The 19,447-nt window shown below is 41.9% G+C and overlaps 1 protein-coding gene across 1 annotated transcript in view; it reads right to left on the bottom strand.

Moving 5' to 3' along the window:
- cftr (CF transmembrane conductance regulator) overlaps positions 1-19,447 on the bottom strand; it is a 119,165-nt gene that overhangs the window by 59,181 nt on the left and 40,537 nt on the right. Inside the window, exons 11-12 of the mRNA XM_072551511.1 lie at positions 15,913-16,104; positions 399-493 (exon numbers count right to left, since the gene is read on the bottom strand). Of these exons, the coding sequence (XP_072407612.1) occupies positions 399-493; positions 15,913-16,104 (287 nt within the window). The remainder of the gene's footprint in view (positions 1-398; positions 494-15,912; positions 16,105-19,447) is intronic.

Genomic DNA, 19,447 nt, shown 5'->3' with positions numbered 1-19,447 from the left:
GTCCAATTCTCAAATGTTAAAAGTGAAAACTATTAAGATTAAAATCAAACATAAATTATTCTGATCACTTCCTTGAAACATATGATGGAAAACAAATCCTGGAAGCTTCTCTCAGAAACCATCCTGTAGTAATTCATAGTGGTATAACAAGATGCTTTTATGTTTTGTAACATTCTGACTAAATCAGTCACAGTGGAAAGTTTATCTCCCAAAGAGAGAATTTTGATTCAAGGACGGGCGACTGCTATATCCTACTTCTTGATAATAATGAATCATCTATGGAGGGTAATGTCAGTTACTAGGAACAATGAATTTCTCAGTGGAAAGAACTTTTCAATCAAATACATCACTTCCCTTTGTTAATATGTATTGCTATAATGTTAATTTGTAACACAAACCTTGCCAAGGAGATTCTTGCCCGTTGACCTCCACTGAGAGTAATCCCTCCATCTCCTAGAACAGTCTTATCTTTGTTAGGAAACACCATGATATCCTAAGGGAACGGAGTGAAAAACCAATTTACCAGCAAACCTCATTTTGCAGTGATAAGAATAGTTACCTTTATTGACGTGCTCTGAGCAACGGGATTTGCGTTGTTGCTCCTTTTAGCTGACTTCAATGTTAGTAATAGTGATCTCATCTAGCTCTATGTTGAATGCCTCAGAATAATATTCAAGGTAGGCTATTTGGCCAAAATGGGATGTTGGTACATCTTAAGTGCAATATAATAGCATGTGGATTTATGCTCAGGTTTTCTACATTAACACTGTCAGCTATAAATCACACAACACCAGGTTATAGTCCAACAGGTTTATTTGGAAGCATGAGCTTTCAGATCACTGCTCTTCAATTGACAATCACCTGATGAGGGAGCAGCGATCCAAAAGCTGGTGCTTCCAAATATACCAGTTGGACTATAACCTGGTGTTGTGTGATTTTTAACTTTGTACCCTCCAGTCCAACACCAGTGTCTCCAAATCATGGCTGCAGGCTATGTCATTGGAGGGAGATATTCAGCAGGAAGATGGGAAAGTTGAAGAAAATTTCACTGGGTCATTTTCATCAGCCTTCTTATCAGTTGACTTGAGGTCCGATCTCATGTCCAGAATAGAGGAAATGATGTGGGAAAGGAAATAAATGTTTACATCAATGGGTGTTGAAAATTTCGAATTGAACTGCCTGGCAGGATTTGCAGAAGTAATTTCAATAATACCATTCACAAAGAATTAGATAGTTTTTGGATAGAGAAAAAAATTGCATGGATATCAGGAATGAGTTGATTAGTGAGACTAACTGACTTGCTCTTCAAGAGTTTGCACAGATGGTGTAGTTCGTTGCTGTATGAATCTAATGATTATATTTCCATAAATAATTGAAAATGGCATTTGCATAAGAAACATAAAATGTAAATCGGTTACATTCAGATTACTAATCAATAATATTGGCAATAATTTGCTTTTGCAGAGGACATTATAATATTTTCTATTAGTTAGACTTGTCCTTACACAATAAGGTTTGGATGGGTTTTCATATGTTTACATTACTGAGAGTGCAAACTGATAAAGCTGTAATATGAGAAATCATACATTTGAAACCTGAGTGAATTAAGCAGGCAATCAGATTGAAGATTATGAAATTAATAGTGCAAGACTCATCGAGGAAATGTAAATTAAAATGGGTGAATTTAATTTCAAATCAAATGTAGACAGAGAAATAAAGAGAGTGAAGCAATATTGTATTCAGAGAAAAAGAGAACAGATCAGAAAGAGAAAATAAGAAAATTCTTTTTAAAAAATTGAAATCTTTAACAATCATTCATTCCTGAGACTCCATGGGCTGTAATTTACAGGGTAGGAGAGGGGGGTAAAACAACACTGCTTACCACTCCATCAGAAATAATCCAGTCTCAAATGAGTTGACATTTAAGAATTCTGCATGGAATCATAGAAACATACAACACAGAAGAGATCCTTTGGCCCATCAAGTCTGCTCCAGCCTATCTACACAAATCCCACTTTCCAGCACTCCAGTCATAGTCTTGAGTGTTAAGATATCTCACGTACACATCCACATATTTTTCAAAGATTGTGAGCTTTCCAGCCTCCTGTCCCCTCCCAGGCAGTGCTTTCCAAATTCCCACTAGCCTGAAGATTGAAAATGTTTTCCACAAATCCCCTCTAAGCCTTAAAATATCGTCCCCTCATTAATGACCCTTCAAATAAGGGAGACGGCTGCTTCCTATCTTCTCTGTCAATGCCTCTCATAATGTTAAACAGCTCAATCGGAGTTCCCCTCAGCTTTCTCTGCTCCAAAGGAAGCAACCTGAGCCTGTCCAAACTTTCTTAATAACTAAATTCACCATCTCAAGCAACACCCTGGTGAATTTCCTCTGCACCCTTCCAGTGCAATCACATCCTTCCAGTAGTGTAGTGATCAAAACTGCACACAGTATAGCAGCTGAGTGCTTGTAATCCACGCCATGATTGATAAAAGCAAGTGTTCCCTAGTAACTTCTCTATTTTCCTGTTTGCAAACTAATACCTCAAGGTCCCTTTGTTCTGCATTTTCATTGAGTACTGACATGTCTTGCTACATCTTCCAATGAGCATCACGCCACACTTCTATGGGTTAAATTCCATCTGCCACTGATCTGCCCATCTGCCCAACCTGTTTATATTTTCCTGTAACTTAAGAGTTTCTTTCTTATGATTAAGCACCTGGCCAATTTTCATATCATCTGCTAACTTACTGATTAAATCCACCCAAAGCATGCAGCACTACACCGCTCCCCCCCCCCACCCCCTTACTCACCCCAACCCCACATAGATAATCCACAAAAATAGCTGACCAGAAGCTGTCTCAATAGGCTGGGGATTCTATCTCAGTGAACAGGAAGTTACACCATCACAAGTTTTCAGCCAATAGAAGTCTCTGTAGCTCCAAAACTCAGTAGTGGGCACAGCCTGAAAGCATTTCCAGGAAGTAGGAAGATACCAGCTAAAGACAAGCAAGTCCAGGGCTTTATGGATCATGGAGGAACAGGGAGCCTCAGAAGAAAGGAAGAAAGTGGGCGGCACGGTGGCACAGTGGTTAGCACTGCTGCCTCACAGCGCCGGAGACCCGGGTTCAATTCCCGCCTCAGGCGACTGACTGTGTGGAGTTTGCACGTTCTCCCTGTGTCTGCGTGGGTTTCCTCCGGGTGCTCCGGTTTCCTCCCACAGTCCAAAAAAAATATGCAGGTCAGGTGAATTGGCCATGCTAAATTGCCTGCAGTGTTAGGTAAGGGGTAAATGCAGGGGTATGGGTGGGTTACGCTTCGGCGGGGCGGTGTGGACTTGTTGGGCCGAAGGGCCTGTTTCCACACTGTAAGTAATCTAATCTAATCTAAAAAAAGGTAGGCGGGGGCTACATTTTGGAGGGCTAGAGATAAAAAGCAAAGGGGGGTAGTTACATCTCAGGGGATCCCCACAATATAGACTGGACATCCCTCAATTGATGTACTCCTCTCTTTCTTACATTTTAAAAAATCTCTCCTGAAACAGCCTTCACACTCTGGCCTAACTGCCACTATTTGGCATTTTAGATATTTTCTAATCAATCTGTTCAGAGATGTTATTTACTCATCTCTGGAGCAAGTAGGACTTGAACCAGGCCTCTTGGCTCAGAGGTACCACTGCACCACAAGAGACCCGCCCCTCCAATGTTTTATAATGGAGCAGATGTATTGAGAACACCTACTTGCGTCAACAAGCCCAAAAATGAGCAGCATAGCAAGTGAGTTAGCTTCTCCCATGTATCGTGTGGAACAGGTTAGGGATAGGCAGGAGGTTAGATGATGGACGCCTAACTCATTTTACGTGTCCACCTTGGCAAAGACGTGTCCGGTTGGTGGTGGTGGTGGGGGGGGGGGGGAGGGGTTGCATATCACCGACATACCAACAGTTCTCAATGCTACTCATCATTGGTTAAAATGGTCACATTAATAGATGATAGATAAATGATAGATAGAGCAGATGATAGATAAATGATAGATAGAGCAGAGTTTTATCGAGATCTGAGGAATGTGGGCTTATGGAGGTGACAGAATTGGATGAGCAGTCTGATGAGGTATATCTTGGTATTGGGAGCATCTCACTGCATCTCTTTTGCTGATAGCTTGAGGAATTTCTCATGAGGTAGAAACAAATTGCTAAGTAAAGAGATTACAACTCGCTAAACCCTTATTGACACCACAACTCACCTCACTAATCTTCAGCTTCCTATCTGATGAAGCACCACAAACAGGCTAGACATTGAAAATTCCCATCATGGAAGTCAGAGAGAGCAGCTGGCGATCTCAGCTCTTCACTGCTTATGAAGAACCTTCATGTTGGACACATGGCATTACGTTTCAGGGCATGCACTATGGGACCAGTCACAGACACCCTACATCCACAGACATTGGCATCTTATCTACACCAGTTTCTAAGAACCCTCATGGCACCTCTCTGATCCACTTTCAGGACACTTCTACACTTCAGTGGTGCACCTCGGGCTGCACTGTTAACTATCAATGTAATGATGCAGCAAGGCACTGTGTGCTCAGGGACACACACCCCTATTCCTGGACTGGACCAGACTCCATCTCCAGCCTGTTTGCTTGCTGCCATAGAGCCCATTTACTCTGAGCCTACCTTGGTGGTCTCAGCATCCCTGCCTTACATTGCCTTGCTTTGTTATTGGCGTTTTGCCAATATCTGTTCAGGGATCTGAACACTTTCAGCCATCTGGTCATGGCAGTCAGAATCAGGGCCCTCTTCTCAGAAGAGTTGATTAGATTAGATTAGATTAGATTACTTACAGTGTGGAAACAGGCCCTTCAGCCCAACAAGTCCACACCGACCCGCCAAAGCGTAACCCACCCAGACCCATTCCCCTACATTTATCCCTTCACCTAACACTACGGGCAATTTAGCCTGGCCAATTCGCCTAACCTGCATATTTTTTGGATTGTGGGAGGAAACCGGAGCATCCGGAGGAAACCCACGCAGACACGGGGAGAATGTGCAAACTCCACACAGTCAGTCGCCTGAGACAGGAATTGAACCCGAGTCTCTGGCGCTGTGAGGCAACAGTGCTAACCACTGTGCCACCGTGCTGCCCACAAATTGAAGAGCCAAATGTCAGGCAGCTCCCCCATCCCCGTTTTGACTCTTTCTATCCTATCTTGGGCAGTTTTTCTCCTGGAGTGGGACAGACACATGTATTAATGGCCATGAAATGGGAGGTATCCTGAGTGAGTGAGTGAGTGAGTGAGTGAGTGAGTGAGTGAGTGAGTGAGTGAGTAGGCAGCGCTGAGGGCGTTCAGGGTTAATGGTGTCAGGGGTTCAGATGGGTGACAGCAAAATATTGCAGCAAATAATGACAGTGGTAGAGCATGAGCCTTGGTGGGAGGTGAGTAGCCGAGAGAGAATGAGTATGTGGTATCAGAAAGAAGATTGTGGCATTACCATGGTGAAGCAGAGAAGGATATTGACTTTCTTCCTATATTGCTGTGCATTCCTCCTGACAGTTGAGACTGCACTGACCCAGGTGGCAACCATGTACCAGTCTGGCATGGTCTGGTATTGAGGCCTCCACTGCTGGTCCTGGAGGTGGAGAACATCATGTCTCTGCAGCAGCCCATTCCAGTTGGACCTCTAGGTTCTTGACTGTAAGGTAGGGCCCCATTTTCCTTGTCAGGAATCATGCAAGATGACATCAAATGGACACTGCTTATCCGGGTGCACAGCTTGTTTTAAAATTGTGCGGGTACAAGGAATGCCAGTCTTTTGGCAGATATCTGTTGACCGTCAAGTTGTTCAGGAAATGACACATGATTAAGTGAGACCGGAATAGGACATGAGGATTGCCATAAGGGCTGGGTAGATAGTTAATGATGTACATTTGGTAAGATAAGTAATTTCACCAGGCCTTTCAGCGAGAATTCCACCAAACACCTTGATGCAACTTGCACTTAATCAAAAAAGGTAACACTCAACCCATAAATTTTAAATGCAAAACTTTCTGTACAGAGTTTAATTTAGTATGCAATCTACAAATAGGGAATACATACAATTTGATTTGATTTATTGTTGTCACATGTGTACAATTGTACAGTGAAAAGTTTTCTTTTGTTTGCAGTGCAGGCAGATCATAATATACAAGGATATATGGATCATAGGGTGTTTAAACAGAGTGAGGTATACAAAGTTATGGCTGCACAGGAGGTGCACAAAAGCAAGATCAACATTAGATTTGAAATTTGGGAGGTCCATTCATCGGTCTAATAACAGCAGGTTAGAAGCTGTTCTTGAACCTGTCAGGAATGGGATAGACGCATGGGAAAGACGCATGTGTTTAAGATGGAAGAGGTTGGAAGAGAGTATAATGGGTGGGAGGGGTCTTTGATGATGTTGGCTGCCTTTCTGCAGCAATGAGAAGTGTAGATGGAGTCCATGGATGGGAGGTTCGCTTGCATCATGGTCTGAGCTGTGTTCATAACTTACTGTAGTTTCTTACAGTCCTGGGCGGAGCAGTACGAGGCCATGATGCACCCTGATAGAATACTTTCTATGGTGCATCTGTGAAACATGCTGAGAGTCCTTGTGGACAAGCTAAATTCCCTAAGTTTCCTGAAGGAGCAACGGCATTGTTGTGCCTTCTTGACGGTTGCATCTTGTGAGAGGACCAGGACAGATTGTTGGTGATCGTCACTCCTAGGAACGATCCTTTCTACCTGAGTTCCATTTATGTAGAAATGGGTGTGTCCTCCTCATTTCTTCCTGAAGTCAATGATCAGTTTTTTAGGTTTGCTGACATTGAGGAAGAGATTGTTATCTTTGCAACACAACACCAATTATTCCATCTCCATCCTGTGTTCTGACTTGTCATTGTTTGATAGCCAGCCTACAATGGTGGTGTCATCAAGCAAATGAATTGGGAACAGGCATAGGGCCACTGAGACCCTTAAGCCTGTTCCACTATTCAATGAGATCATAATGTTTGTTACCTCAATTGCGGCTTCCCAGCTACCTACATAAACCCTTCACTCCTTTGTTTAATAAAAATCTATCTATTTCTGCTTAAGAAAAATACATAAGCTTCATGCCATTCAATAAATTTCAAGGTTGAAGCAGACAGCAAAATGGTGTTTTATGCAGCTAATGGATGACTGATGCAACTCAGACAACCTTTGGTTAACTGCAGTATGTCCACATCCATCCCAGAAGACACTGCAAACCCTTGCACATGAACAACAGTGAGTGTTATTAACCTCACCATTTCTTGACACAAAATTCTAGCCCTATGTCGTATATGGTGTGACAGTATTTCATACATATATTTTATATGGACATTTTGTGTGGGTGGGGAGAATGCCTTTAATTTAGGAACTGTGAACATTTAACCTTTACAACAAGAAACAATGAATGAAATTTATATGAAAACATGAAGCTGAAAGCTGATATATCAGATAAATTGAAATTTAATACAAGTCTTTGAGGTTAAGCACGATGGTGACCATATCAAGCAATGGTAATAAATGGATCCATTGTCAAAAAAGGTTGCTTTCCATGTCCTTTTGCACAATAATGCTTTTCTTTATTGGCTAGCCTGCCTGTTAAGATTTAACAAATTGCCTTCCAAATTGTCTTATTGATGTTTAACTTGTTTTGATTTATTTGCACTTTAGATCACTTTTTGAAAGTCCGCTTTATATTCAATGTCAAATACTTGTTCATTCAATTCATAATTCCTATTACTTGCTCAAATGATAGCCAAAAGCACACAATCCTTTATTTTTAAAAATGGTTATACATTGCCATTACGTTTTAGTGATGAACTTGTTTTAACAACGAGGTAATTACTGTGTTTTTATTTTGATGATAAAGTTTAGCACTAAAGATGACGTGGTGTGAAAACATGAAGGCCTTACTTAAGCATCAGGCTTATTGCTCAATAACCCAACTATTTCCACAATGGTTAGAATTTTCTGAGTGCCTCATTGTACTTCATTGTCAATAATTAAACCATCAGCCATAAAATTATATTGTGTATTGGCGCTGTTTTAAAACATGTATTGCTTAAGAATACAAGGAAAGCACAAATGATCAACTTAAATGATTCATTTGATAATGAAATAAATCATGAATTCCAAACAGAACAATGATAATATTACATTCCCCAAGGCTAGGATGGAGGTGATTTAAATTTGAATGACTGGAGAGATTGTTGTGTAAACACGGATGTAGAGAAATTTCAGACTCTCACTTTGATGTAGGTCATGTGTATCAGGGTAATGGTGTCTGAAGTGTCACCCAAGTTTTTTTAAATTATGTGCCAGCATGATTAACTCTGCCCAGAAGAAAGTGGGCTTAATTCAAGTCTCATAAAGCAACTATTCATTTTATCCAAAGTCCCAAGGATTTTAATAGGTTTAAATCTAAATCATATCAGAACTATGGCTATATTGTATTACATAGTAGAAAAAAGAAAAGCAAAGTTAAAAAAAAAGCCAAGGCCCACAGTGTAGGTCATCACCAAGTTTGTAAAGAGTATGAACAAAGATTGGGAAAAATGGAAACTTGTATTTTGATATTGGCAGCCTTTATTTTTAAAAGCCCAAAAAGTGTAGGAGCAATGCAAACTCCAAATCATTCCAAAGTTTTGGGATCCTGATAAGAATGGTTTACAGGACGAGTATTTGTAAAGAGTCCTGAATTCAGCACAGTGACTTAGGTTTAGATTTATTTAATATTGTCACTTTTACCTCGATACAGTGAAAAGTGTATACTGACACTTTGTTCTGGCACCACCTTGGATTACAGAATGAATTACTGAATAAATTGTACCTAAGGTAAAATACTGAATAAATTAATGTTAAGTTGAAATTACAAAAACTACAACAGCTTCAATTATTAATTTACCCCCTCTGTAGCCTTCACCCTCTCTGCTCCATCAGTTGCTATTATCCGACATCGTCCCCGGGGTCCTGGCAATGGGCTCCTTCATCTGATGAAGGAGCAGTGCTCCAAAAGCTAGGGCTTCCAAATAAGCCTGTTGGACTATAACCTGGTGTTGTGCGATATTTAACTTTGTCCATCCCAGTCCAACACCTGCTTGTCCACATCATATCTGCCGTAGGAGGACATCAAGAGGAAGTCCCAAAAAAAACCCCCCAAAAAATGAGCTACTCAACTGTAAAGATATTGATGAAGCTGTGTGAATGAGGCCAAACCCACATGAACCCATGAGCAGCCAATCCCTGTGCTCAGGAGCCGAATGCTACAATCCCCGTCACTGCCATCTTGAATTCGGGTTACAGAGGAAGATATATCTTGTAGGACAGTGAGCATTCATAGTAGCATGACTGAAGTTTTTAAGAGTGTCATTATCACAGTGTGTTTGATAAGAGTATAAGCAATGTACACACTAAAATGAAGCTAAGGAGGATCAGCTAACAAACTGCAAATTGGTTAGCTGCTATTTCAGTCAACAATGTAAAGAAGAAGCTCCAAGCATCTTTAATAAAGCAGCAGAATCAAATATTTGATAATTTGGTCTTCATGGTCAGTTAAAAGTTGAGAGAGGAAATATTTAAAATAGGAAACACAAGCTTCAAAGGAACAGCTTTAATATTGAAAGAGACATAAATAAGACCCATGTATGTGAAACTAGGAACAATGATAGATAAATAATGGCCAATGAAGCCACTGCCTATTATGTGGAGATACTGTTGTTTAGACTTGTGGGACACACAAGTACACTTTTCTTTGAATGCTAAGAACAAAAATTTTGATTGACCCAAATATAGCTCTGCAACACCTTGCAGTTTGGAGACTGAATGTGAAGATAATTACAAGATGGTACAATCACAAGAAGCTTGAATTAATACAAAATGAAAACTATCCACCTGCCAGCAGTGGCCAAGATGATAGTGAGAAAGCATAACATCCAAGAATTGGTGAAAGTTTACGATGGTTGTTTGTTTAGAAGTGCCCAATATACAGATCTTGGCAGAGGTGATTGACCAAGAGGTGCAAGATCAAGGCAGAGCTAAAATGGGCAACATTGTATATATTGTAGAGAGAAATCAGAATTCATGTTTTGGGTCCGGTGGCTCTTCATCAAATCCCTTCAGTGTTCTGGGGAAGGGTCACTCAAGCCAAAATGTTAATTGTGATTTGTCTCCACAGATGCTGCCAGATCTGCGGAGCTTTACCAGCAATTTCTGTATTTGTTTCTGATTTTGAGCATCTGCAGCTCTTTCAGTTTTTATTACATATATTGTTGTGTGTTTGCTCACTCAGCACTGCTGTTGGGCCTGGACAATAAGGCCATCAAGGATTCAGGCAATGAGCTGTGGAAGGGGTCATAGCAGGCTGCCTGTCTGCCTATCTTCTGATGGTATGTCTGGGCTTGGGTGTGCAGAGAAAAGGTGTATATTTCAGGTCTTCAGAGACCCATAGTTCAGAAGTGGTATTTTAATTTAATATTGACAAATTTCCTTTACAGTTCTCTAAGTTTTCTTTATTTTTAAGTTTGTTTTAGTGCCCCACCAGGGTGGTCTGCTTTGTTTAATGTTTATTATAAAGAGTAGACAGCCTGGATTCCTGACCTCAGGATGCTCAGCAGCTTAAGTGAGGTGACAAGGACTGAATTCATGAGCTAAATCCCTTTACAACTTAAAAATACGGGGTAGACCATTTAGGACAGAGATGAGGAGAAACTACTTCACCCAGAGAGTGGTGGCTGTGTGGAATGCTCTGCCCCAGAGGCCAGTGGAGGCCCAGTCTCTGGATTCATTTAAGAAAGAATTGGATAGAGCTCTTAAAGATAGTGGAGTCAAGGGTTATGGAGATAAGGCTGGAACAGGATACTGATTGGGAATGATCAGCCATGATCATATTGAATGGCGGTGCAGGCTCGAAGGGCTGAATGGCCTACTCCTGCATCTATTGTCTATTGTCTATTGTCTATTGTCTACAACACTGCTTGTGGGTCAGGAAGAACAGGAGCATATCCTCCAGCTCCAACAAGCTCCTCAGATCAACTGTTATCAGTTTGCTCCTCAATGCTCAGCTCCGTCAGATCCACCTCCATGAATTCCACTTTTCAGGGAGTAACCATTGAACAATGCGGCCATCATAAAACCACCCCCTGCAAACAAGCTGTCCCAGACGAGAATAGGACCTATTCTCCGTAATTGTGACCTATCAGTCTACCACTGAAACTCCAAACCTTCCAGAAGCCACAGAACCTCAGTGTACCCCACCCGATATAACCTGAGCATCCTCCACCACTCTAACGGCCCTCATGATCGAGAACACCATTGTGATCTCTCTCACTCCTCCAGTTTGCTTTGGCCTTTTGAAAAAGGCTCCTTTTCTGAGAGATCTCCAACCTTTTGTTCAAGTAATCTTTAAGCATGCACCATGCTCAGAAGAAGCCTCCAGATAAATTCTGGTGGATTTATCAGGAAATTTTCAGGATTTTTCAGGGAATTGAAAATCCAAGAAATTTGCTTTGTGAAAAAGAATCTGATAAACTATTTTCATTGAACTCAGGAATGCTGCAATAAATAAAAGTGAAATCTCCATAACGTTCTTTCTGGTAGTAATAAACCAGAGTTACAATTTCCTCTGGCTTCCAAAAACTCATTCCTACAGCTTCACCATTGGTTGCCTGACACATCCATCTTTGAGACTCACAACCTTTGCAAAAATGAGAAACAGACTGTCTTTTCATTATCCAGTTGGATGCTCCTTAGTTGTCAATATTGGTATGACTAATGAACAGAAGTTAACAAGGAAAATAGAAAAAAGCCCATATTGTGTATGCCTCTATGCACTTGTAGCAGCTCCAAAAAGATTAATCTTTAATTGCAGGCAAGCTCAAGACAATCCTGGAGGATTGATAACCATGTGACATAATTCAGTCTATCCTCCCTCTGTTAACAAAGAAATCTATCGTGAATTCAATGGAGGGTGGGGTGTATAGCAGATGGATGATTGAATCATGCTCACTTTGCCCAAAACAGGTTACATCAGTTCTTTTAAGAATAAAATGAAGCACAAAACAAATGTGATTCTTTTGCTGTCCCTAACATCAGTCCTTCTTCATTCAATATTTTACATTCCTTCACTCTATTGAATGAAGTTCCATATTTCCTGCAGAGTAATTGACCCCAAACTATGTATCAGTTAGAAGTGATTCTATTGTTATGATTGTCAAGGTAGTTATCTACTTAACATTAGATTTCACACCCAGCACAGAACAGAAGATATGGGTGGGAAATTAGTGTTTTTATTGCAAATGAAATGTGTATAAGTGGGAAGTAGATATTTTGTTTGGCTTTAGGCAATCATGTGACTTGATATTAATCCTTTCTGTGACATATGGGAGAGGATTGTGTTCGAGGGTGATCAAAGACGTGCATATGGAGAATATGTTTTTCTTTCCTTTTTCTTGGGAGAGTGGTAATGCTTAAAAATGTGTTGCTGGAAAAGCACAGCAGGTCAGGCAGCATCAAAGGAGCAGGAGAATCGACGTTTCGGGCATAAGCCCTTCTTCAGGAATGAGGAGGGTGTGCCAAGCAGGCTAAGATAAAAGGTAGGGAGGAGGGACTTGGGAGAGGGGCGTTGGGAATACGATAGGTGGAAGGAGGTTAAGGTGAGGGTGATAGGCCGGAGAGGGGGTGGGGGCGGAGAGGTCGGGAAGAAGATTGCAGGTCAAGAAGGTGGTGCTGAGTCTGAGGTCTGGGACTGAGAAAAGGTGGGGGGAGGGGAAATGAGGAAGCTGGAGAAATCTGCATTCATCCCTTGTGGTTGGAGGGTTCCTAGGTGGAAGATGAGGCGCTCTTCCTCCAGGCGTCGTGTTGCCATGGTCTGGCGATGGAGGAGGCCAAGGACCTGCATGTCCTTGGCAGAGTTGGAGGGGGAGTTAAAGTGTTCAGCCACGGGGCGGTTGGGTTGGTTGGTGCGGGTGTCCCAGGGTATTCTCTGAAACGTTCCGCAAGTAGGCGGCCTGTCTCCCCAATGTATAGGAGGCCACATTGAGTGTAGCGGATGCAGTAAATGATGTGTGTGAAGGTGCAGGTGAATTTCTGATGGATATTGAAGGATCCCTTGGGGCCTTGGAGGGAAGTGAGGGGGGAGGTGTGGGCGCAAGTTTTGCATTTTTTGCGGTTGCAGGGGAAGGTGCGAGAGTGGTGGGTTGCTCTCCACCGCATCTCCTCCACTTCCCGCTCCTCCGCCCTTGAACCCCGCCCCTCCAATCACCACCAGGACAGAACCCCACTAGTCCTCACCTACCACCCCACCAACCTCCAGATACATCGGCTCATCCTTCGTCATTTCCACCACCTCCAAACGGACCCCACCACCAAGGATATATTTCCCTCCCCACCCCTATCAGTGTTCCGGAAAGACCACTCCCCCCACGACTCCCTTGTCAGATCCACACCCCTCACCAACCCAACCTCCACTCCTGGCAAAAAATGCAAAACTTGCGCCCACACCTCCCCCTCTCTTCCCTCCAAGGCCCCAAGGGATCCTTCAATATTCATCAGAAATTCACCTGCACCTCCACACACATCATTTACTGCATCCACTGCACCCGATGTGGCCTCCTATACATTGGGGAGACAGGCCGCCTACTTGCGGAACATTTCAGAGAACACCTCTGGGACACCCGCACCAACCAACCCAACCGCCCTGTGGCTGAACACTTTAACTCCCCCTCCCACTCCGCCAAGGACATGCAGGTCCTTGGCCTCCTCCATCGCCGGACCATGGCAACACGACGCCTGGAGGAAGAGCGCCTCATCTTCCACCTAGGAACCCTCCAGCCACAAGGGATGAATGTGGATTTCTCCAGCTTCCTCATTTCCCCTCCCCCCACCTTTTCTCAGTCCCAGACCTCAGACTCAGCACCACCTTCTTGACCTGCAATCTTCTTCCCGACCTCTCCGCCCCCACCCCCTCTTCGGCCTATCACCCTCACCTTAACCTCCTTCCACCTATCGCATTCCCAACGCCCCTCCCCCAAGTCCCGCCTCCCTACCTTTTATCTTAGCCTGCTTGGCACACCCTCCTCATTCCTGAAGAAGGGCTTATGCCCGAAACGTCGATTCTTCTTTTCCTTGGATGCTGCCTGACCTGCTGCACTTTTTCAGCAACACATTTTTAAGCTCTGATCTCCAACATCCACAGTCCTCACTTTCTCCTAGAGTGGTAATGCTGTCAAAAATATCATTTATTAACTCTACGCATTTGCCTTGTGCTTTGGTAATCTTTGCTAAACATATTCCAGAAATCAAGTTGCACAGAGAATTCAAATGATTTTCAGCCTGTAATGATGAAGAATACCCTCCTGAGAAGAAAGTTGGCCTTTTTTTGATTTCTTGGTTTTCCTTCATGAATCAGCATGTTTGTCCTTAACACCTTAATGGCCTTCTCAAGCTGCTCTACCTCCTCCTTCATTAAGATTCAAACCTGGTTACCTCTCTTTGTCAATTACTTCTCTTTTCCCTCATTAGTTCTTTTACCAGCTGAAGTCTGTCTAGACTCGGAAATGCTGTCATATATGAGGAGGTCCAGGACAGGAAAACAAAAGTGATTATCTTTCCTTTTTTACTGCTATCTTTCTATGTTTCGTTGACAGTAATTGAATGGGTGTACTTATTGTGAATGCCAGCTGCAGCAATGAGTGAACACAGTGTCGTGGCTTTTAATGTCACCAGGTGTCAAGGTGGCTGGAGAAGGACTGCCGGTGAATTGGCAGAAGAGGCACAGTGTAAGAGCAGGAATCAAGGACACTGACCCTGCAGATAGTGCTGGGAAGGGCAAGATTCAATACATCAGCTTCAACTTTCCCATGACCACCACACACCCATGGTGTGTGTGTGTGTGTGTGTGTGTGTGTGTGTGTGATATCCTTATGGATTATCACTCTGTAATTGGAGTGTCCAACAAAATAAGCAGCCCTGGTCCAGTAGATGATCCCCTTACGTGCAGGATCATTTCAAGCTACAATCATAGTTCCTGTTGATGTCTCTCCTTTCTTCTTCCTAAGCTTTAGTATACTATTCAATAAATGGAGACTTCTATTGAACTCATAACTCGTGGACTTTGATTACTTAACCTTTACTCCCTCTGCAATTTTCAGAGTTGTAGAATAAAGGCGGCATGTCACCTAATCACTAATTCCAAATTCATTCCATCATGGTCTGACTTCTTTTTGATCTTGGTGGTATTATGATAAATGCACATTAGTAAAGCCAAAAAAATCTACATCAACACTCGCATTTTATATAATGGAAATCTCATTGCAGACATTGCAAGTTGATTATATAAAATAAAACTGAATGCTCAAGGGGTTCCTAACAATAAAATCAGTGATCAACAAACAGTTGAAGCTGACTTTTCATTGCTAACTAAAAATGTTATCATACTAGAAGCTACAAAAAAAAGGCACTGAACTTACGTATTGAACTGACATCACAGAGATTAATATATACCTAGAGTTTACAACATGACAGGAACCGATGAAAGCATTCAGGAAATGCCATAATTCACAGGAGTCAAGGTTGAGCAGTTGATAATTATCAACTGAACTAGTCAAGCAGAGAAGTTTTTCATTCTTTTCTGAAATATGTTAGAATTAAATGTATGGGTTTTATTCTGCTTTTGGTCAATTTAAATATGAGGACTTGTTATCAGTCATTGTGTTGATGCTTTGAAATATACATAGAAAGTATGTTGTCACATTTTAGTGTACTTACATTTTAAGTAAAACATTAATGCCACTATATGTTACAAGTTAAATGTTATGAAAAGTCAGTATATAAAAAATATGCATTGTTTTAAAACACATTCTGATGGACAAGCTTACCTCCTCGAGCTGACATGCATTGATAACACTGGTATATCTGTACTCATCATACGAAAGTCCAAATATGATGTTTTCCTTAATTGTTCCAGGCATGATCCAGGGCACTTGAGGTGAGAAGGAGATTCTGCCACTGTGTTTAATTTTACCCTCTGATGGCTCCAATTCCCCCATTATCATCATCAGAAGTGAGCTCTAAATAAGACGTAATAGAAATAGGAAATGTTAATGTTATTGCTTGTATTAAAGTACATTATTATCCAATTTAAGCTGCTATTTAAACAAGTACCTTAATTCCCAAGAGACATAATAGGGCTTTCTCCCCTCTTACCTTAAGAAAATCAGAACAAACATGATATTTTTGTAATACCAATATAATGGAAAATCATGATGTATTGGGATGACAGTAGCCACAAAGTTCATCACAGTTCAGTTAATGACTCCTGGATTCACTGGAAAATTGGGCTGAAATTGCCCTGCTGTGACTAGACCTTTACACTAGACTGCTGGAATACCCAGAGACTGCCAAAGAAGGCCTCCACACTGGGACATGACCACCACATCAGGTTAATATATCAATAAGGCAAACAGCCCTTGCTTAGTGCAAAGTACATGTAGACCATTTCTAGTTTCAGTGGGACACAACGAAAATGCGAATTTTTGAGATACATTTTGTTACAACCAGGTGAGGATGGCTAAATTGATTCTCCATTCTTCACTCTCTCCAGTCAACAGCAACAAAGATTTTAAATTATATTTTAGCACACAACTACCACACTTCAAATTTCAGTTTGGATTAAAACCAAAGGAGGCAATTACAAAGTTATCTTGAGTAAAATAAAGGAATTTCATTACTTATTAACTCTGAGAAAAATAATAAATAGTCATCAAACACAGATATAAAGCTTAAAAGGAGAGTTGAAACAAAAGAGATCAAGAGTAGATAATTTTTAAAAAATTACAACCTTGGCAGAAGGCAAAAGTGCTTAGAATGTTAAGTTTTAATCTGAGATCATACTTGTTTAATTGCTATCTAGTAACCTCAGCAGTGTCATAATGTGTAGATATCCTACAATACTCTCATTGAATATATGTTTCTCCAATTTGTTTTACCCTTGGATGCTTTTATTTTGTAATATTAAGAGAAACATAACTTTGGAGTGGCACGGTGGCTCAGTGGTTAGCACTGCTGCCTCACAGCCCCAGGTACCCGAGTTTGATTCCTACCTCGGGCGACTGTCTGTGTGGAGTTTGCACATTCTCCCCGTGTCTGCATGGGTTTCCTCCGAGTGCTCTGGTTTCCTCCCACAGTTCGAAGATGTGCAGATCAGGTGAACTGGTCATGATAAATGCCCATATGCTAATTGCATTAGTCAGAGGGAAATAGGTACGGGTGGGTTACTGTTCGGACAGTCGGTGTGGACTTGTTGGGCTGAAGGGCCTGTTTCCACACTGTAGGGATTCTAAGCTAATCTAAATGTGGAGATAGAGAGCAAGCTTTCCAATTGTGCAGTTTTAAAACCATTCTCTCTATCTGTGAACCAAAAGTTGGTGGTGAAGTACAACTCACTTAATTGTATGTTCCCATGTTTGGCTTCATGATTTCTTCAGTCTGGCTAATCTGCAGGAGACATTCATCCCAATTTGTGAAACTTCCAGAAATATTTGAATCAAAAAGGGATACAGATCTAAGCTCAAAAGTCTTTTTGTAAGGAAGTTAAGTTCAGCTCAGACTCATTATTGATAGCTGTGCAATTGAGTGTGGCTTTAGGAGGTATGTTTTCTCATGGTTTCTTTTAGAGAGAGATTGGGGAACAGGGACGGAAAAGTCTGTGAGAAGCTAAACAGCTTGTGAGGCCTTGGGTGTTTTTTTTTTAAGTTGGAAGAATTAGAAGCAGCCTGAGTGGATGTGGTTAGGCTTTCACAGATCCAGGATTTTTAGTTAGCCTTCGGCAATTGTTGCTGGGGTGGCAGCAGGTTTGGAAGGTAGCAAAGCTCTCCTAGCTACTCCACGCTCTCAGAATTGTATTTTGATGTTATTTCCTCCCAGATTGGAGAACTGCACGTGAGACAATCTGCTTTCTGAATTTGCCTTTTGCCAGGGATGTATTTATCATAGAATCATTAAATTTCTACAGTGTGGAAACAGGCATCATAGAATTCACACCAACACTTTAAAGCATAACCCACCCAGACCCATTCCCACTACCTTATATTTACCCCTAGCCTACACATCCCTGAACACTATGGGCCATTTAGCACAGCCAATTCACCTAACTTGCACATTTTTGGACTGTGGAAGGAATCCAGAGAACCCAGAAGAAACCCACACAGACACAGGGAGAATGTGCAAACTCCACACAGTTGCTGAGGCTGGAATCGAACATGGGTCCTTGGTGCTGTGAGGCAGCAGTGCTAATCACTGAGTAACTGTACCACATTTATGGGATGTTACTATATTGGAACAGCTGCTGTTCAGTAGTAAAATAATCTATTATTCTGTTAAGTTTTCTGATAGAATTAAGTTACTCCAAGTTCCTCATTCTTTTCTTGTATTTTAACTATAGTGTTTGAATAAATTGTGGTTTGCTTAACATCGAGCAGTTTGACCAATTGAATTGCATCTGCAACACATCACCTCACATTTACCTTTAAAGTAAGAAAAAGTTGGGGACTAGGCTACCTCCTTCATATATTTTGAGGGGGTCTGGTCTGGTCCATGACAATGAACTCAAATTGGTCAAGTGAGCCTTGTGGACATCTTAAGCTAATTTTTCCCCCTTTTTAAAGCCATTTTAGCCACTTAAACTTGGCTGCTAATTGATTAAGGTGGGACATTTCCTCCCCACCTGGGCAGAAAGTCACACGTCTGAGAACTGTCAGCAAAACAAATGGCCAGCTTCTCTCAGGTCTCACCAGTGTTATGGTGAAGGAGTGGTGGGGGAGGGGTGCCATGGCGGTGATGTTAAGGGCAAGAACAGGGACTTTGGCAGGATCAGTCCAGAAGGCCCTGACAAAAGGGGTGAGTGAGTTAAGGGCAGGGTTTAAGAGCTTATGTGTGAGGGGTGGGATTGGGATGGCTAGTGGTACCAGAGGAAAGGAAATGGGAGTGGGTAGTGAGGGGGAAGATAGCAATCAGGAAGACTGTCTCTCAATTGGCCAACCAATGGATGCACTTTTCAGCCTCCCCGTTGCTGGTAAAAATCGCAAAAGGGGCACGGGCAAGTAGACCGTGGGCATGGTGCATATGCATGGCACCCAATTTTACATGATGCCCCTCCATTTGCCAGCGTGTCCCCATAGGAGTGTAAATTCCAGCCTCTGTTGATAGCTACACAAAAATCCTGCAAACCGGCACCTATATTGAAATTTGTCCTAATCAACTAATAACCTCCAGCATGAAAAGTTAATTTAAAATATACTTTTAAGAGACATGTGAATGTCTTCAGGTACAGGGCCCACTTCTGTTTTCAGAAACTAACAGATGAAACTATTTCAAGTGCAAAGAAAGCCCACTTTGCTTGTTTTCTGAATACAC

The sequence above is a fragment of the Chiloscyllium punctatum genome, chromosome 32 (genome assembly GCF_047496795.1).
Source record: "Chiloscyllium punctatum isolate Juve2018m chromosome 32, sChiPun1.3, whole genome shotgun sequence".
NCBI lineage: Eukaryota > Metazoa > Chordata > Chondrichthyes > Orectolobiformes > Hemiscylliidae > Chiloscyllium > Chiloscyllium punctatum.
This window is presented reverse-complemented; position numbering and strand designations above follow the sequence as displayed.